This window comes from Gossypium raimondii, chromosome 6 (genome assembly GCF_025698545.1).
Source record: "Gossypium raimondii isolate GPD5lz chromosome 6, ASM2569854v1, whole genome shotgun sequence".
NCBI lineage: Eukaryota > Viridiplantae > Streptophyta > Magnoliopsida > Malvales > Malvaceae > Gossypium > Gossypium raimondii.
The window spans coordinates 10,575,253-10,577,581 of NC_068570.1; the positions used below are offsets into that span (position 1 = coordinate 10,575,253).

The 2,329-nt window shown below is 38.7% G+C and overlaps 1 protein-coding gene across 1 annotated transcript; it reads left to right on the forward strand.

Annotated features, from left to right (window-relative positions):
• The first annotated feature begins 428 nt into the window (after positions 1 to 428).
• LOC105774781 (ethylene-responsive transcription factor TINY) lies at positions 429 to 1,779 on the forward strand. Its single transcript, XM_012597356.2, has one exon. It carries the CDS (start codon positions 693 to 695, stop codon positions 1,458 to 1,460), a length of 768 nt encoding a protein of 255 aa, XP_012452810.1. The 5' UTR covers positions 429 to 692; the 3' UTR covers positions 1,461 to 1,779.
• Positions 1,780 to 2,329: the final 550 nt, after the last annotated feature.

The window sequence follows — 2,329 nt, forward strand, 5'->3', positions numbered from 1 at the left end:
ATATTTCTTTTTAACTAAAATCTCATCATGCATGGACCAAATATACTCCAAATTGTTTATTATATTTTGTAAAATTTGATTTGGATATATATTACTTTTAATTATTGTAGTATTTACTTCCAATTAAATTTTAATATGATTAATATCGTTAATTAAAAATACATGAGTTTTAGTATGTTTAAAGACATGGTAAGTATTTGAGAATTATTGGGAGTAGTTATATAAAAAGAAATTATAATAGTATTTGCAAGTTAAAAAAAATAATTGAAAAATAATAAAGAAATAAAGAAAATGGAAACGATTTGGTGCATTGGAAAAGGGCAGAGTGGTGGTGTGCGTGCGTGTATCAGTGTGGCCTGTGGGGATAACTTGAATAAACCACGTTTTTCCTTGCGCATTTTATTTGCTCTGTATTTCCTTTTCCCCTCCATAAAACCCCCCAATATTCCTCCCTCCCCTTTTCTCCTCAAATCAAACCTTTTCCCTCTCATTCTTCCTTCCTTCCTTCCTTCCCTCCAAACCAACTGCAACCATAAGCAACTCAATCCTCTCTATTCATTAACTGCTCATTTCACACTGTTTACTTGGTTAGGTGTCAGCACTTTGCATTCATTATATATTCATACTGAATAGGGTTTTTTTTTTTTTTGTACTCAAGTGTGTGGAGGGAAACCCTGGATCAGAACCAGGCAATGGGTGACTCACCAAACTCAGAAACCGAGTCAAGCACTCTTAGCAACAACTCCTCTACTCTGTCTCCACCTTCACCATGCTCTTATGGCGGTAACAGGGAATCGGGAACTGACCCCACCCCCGACTCCAAGAGGCAAAAGCGTCAGAGGGATAGTAGCAAACATCCGGTTTACCGTGGGGTGCGAATGCGGGCATGGGGCAAATGGGTATCCGAAATCCGAGAGCCCCGTAAGAAGAACCGGATCTGGTTAGGCACTTTTTCCACTCCCGAAATGGCCGCACGTGCCCATGACGTTGCAGCCTTAAGCATCAAAGGCAACGCCGCCATTCTCAACTTCCCTGAACTCGCCGAGTCGTTGCCCCGACCAGCCTCCAACTCCCCCCGCGACGTCCAAGCCGCCGCTGCCAAAGCTGCCTCAATGGACTTCTTAAGTAACAGCATTAGTAGTAACAACAGCAACGCCACGTCATCTTCATCGTTGTCGTCCTCAGCTTCCACGTCGTCATCGTCGAATGTGGATGACGTGCCGACACCGGAGGAGCTGAGCCAGATAGTGGAGCTGCCAAGTCTAGGGACGAGCTTCGAATCGGCCGAGTTAGGGAACGAGTTCGTGTACGTGGACGCGGTCGATGGGTGGTTTTTTAATCCCAGGGGCATGCCTTGGTATTACGAAGAAAACTGTGGGTATTTTGGGGAAGAGATTTCAATGCAAATTCAAGAAAGTGAGATGATCACCGGGTTTGGCCCTTTACTATGGGATCACTAAAAACAAAAAATCAATAGTATCTGCCCTTTTTGTTAAAAATAAAATACTCATATAATTTTTATTTGACGAAATTGCCCCTTTTACATTTTTTTCCCTAGATGGAACGGGCAAAAGAAAAGAAAAAAAATAAATCTTGCATGGTTTAGTCCATTGTGCTTAGAGATTTAGCATGGATAGGTCAAAATTTCTAGTTTTTTCCCTTCTCAGAGGAAAAGTCAAATATAATGGGGATTCTTCTTTTCTTTTCTTGTAATTATATTTGGTGAGATTGACATGTGTTGTGGAGTAATTAAAGCTCATATGTTCCTGTTTGGGTTCATTCAATTCTCAATATATTTCTAATTTTCTTGTAATAGTTATACTGAAACCATTGAAATTATACATGAAATGGCTAAAAGCCAAGAAGTATCACATGGGACGGGGGAAGGACCATTTGTTTACACCCCCTGATTTCTGGAGAGAAACTTTTCATTTTATGACTTGTATTTTGGACTAATGTGTTGGTCATCAAGTTGCAATGATTCATCAACCTCAATCTTTGCAGTAAAAATGGAGGAACTGAATGAGAGGAAAATAGATTAGTATAATAAATGGTCTGTTAGAGAGGCATATTCATTTGACACTTGCATTTCAACCACCATTCTCTCATCTCCTTAGAAATTGTATTTATGTTATGCTTTTTTTTTCTTTTATATGTATGATTCTGATTCTTCTTCTGGTTTTTTGGGAAATAATAAATATTGTGATATCAAACACATTTTCCCTTTTCACAACGTATTACAACTTTTCAGCTGACACCATATTTTCATTACAGTTTTCTATTAGGTTTATTTATTTCTTTTCCACAGTTCATCTATTATTACTTACAT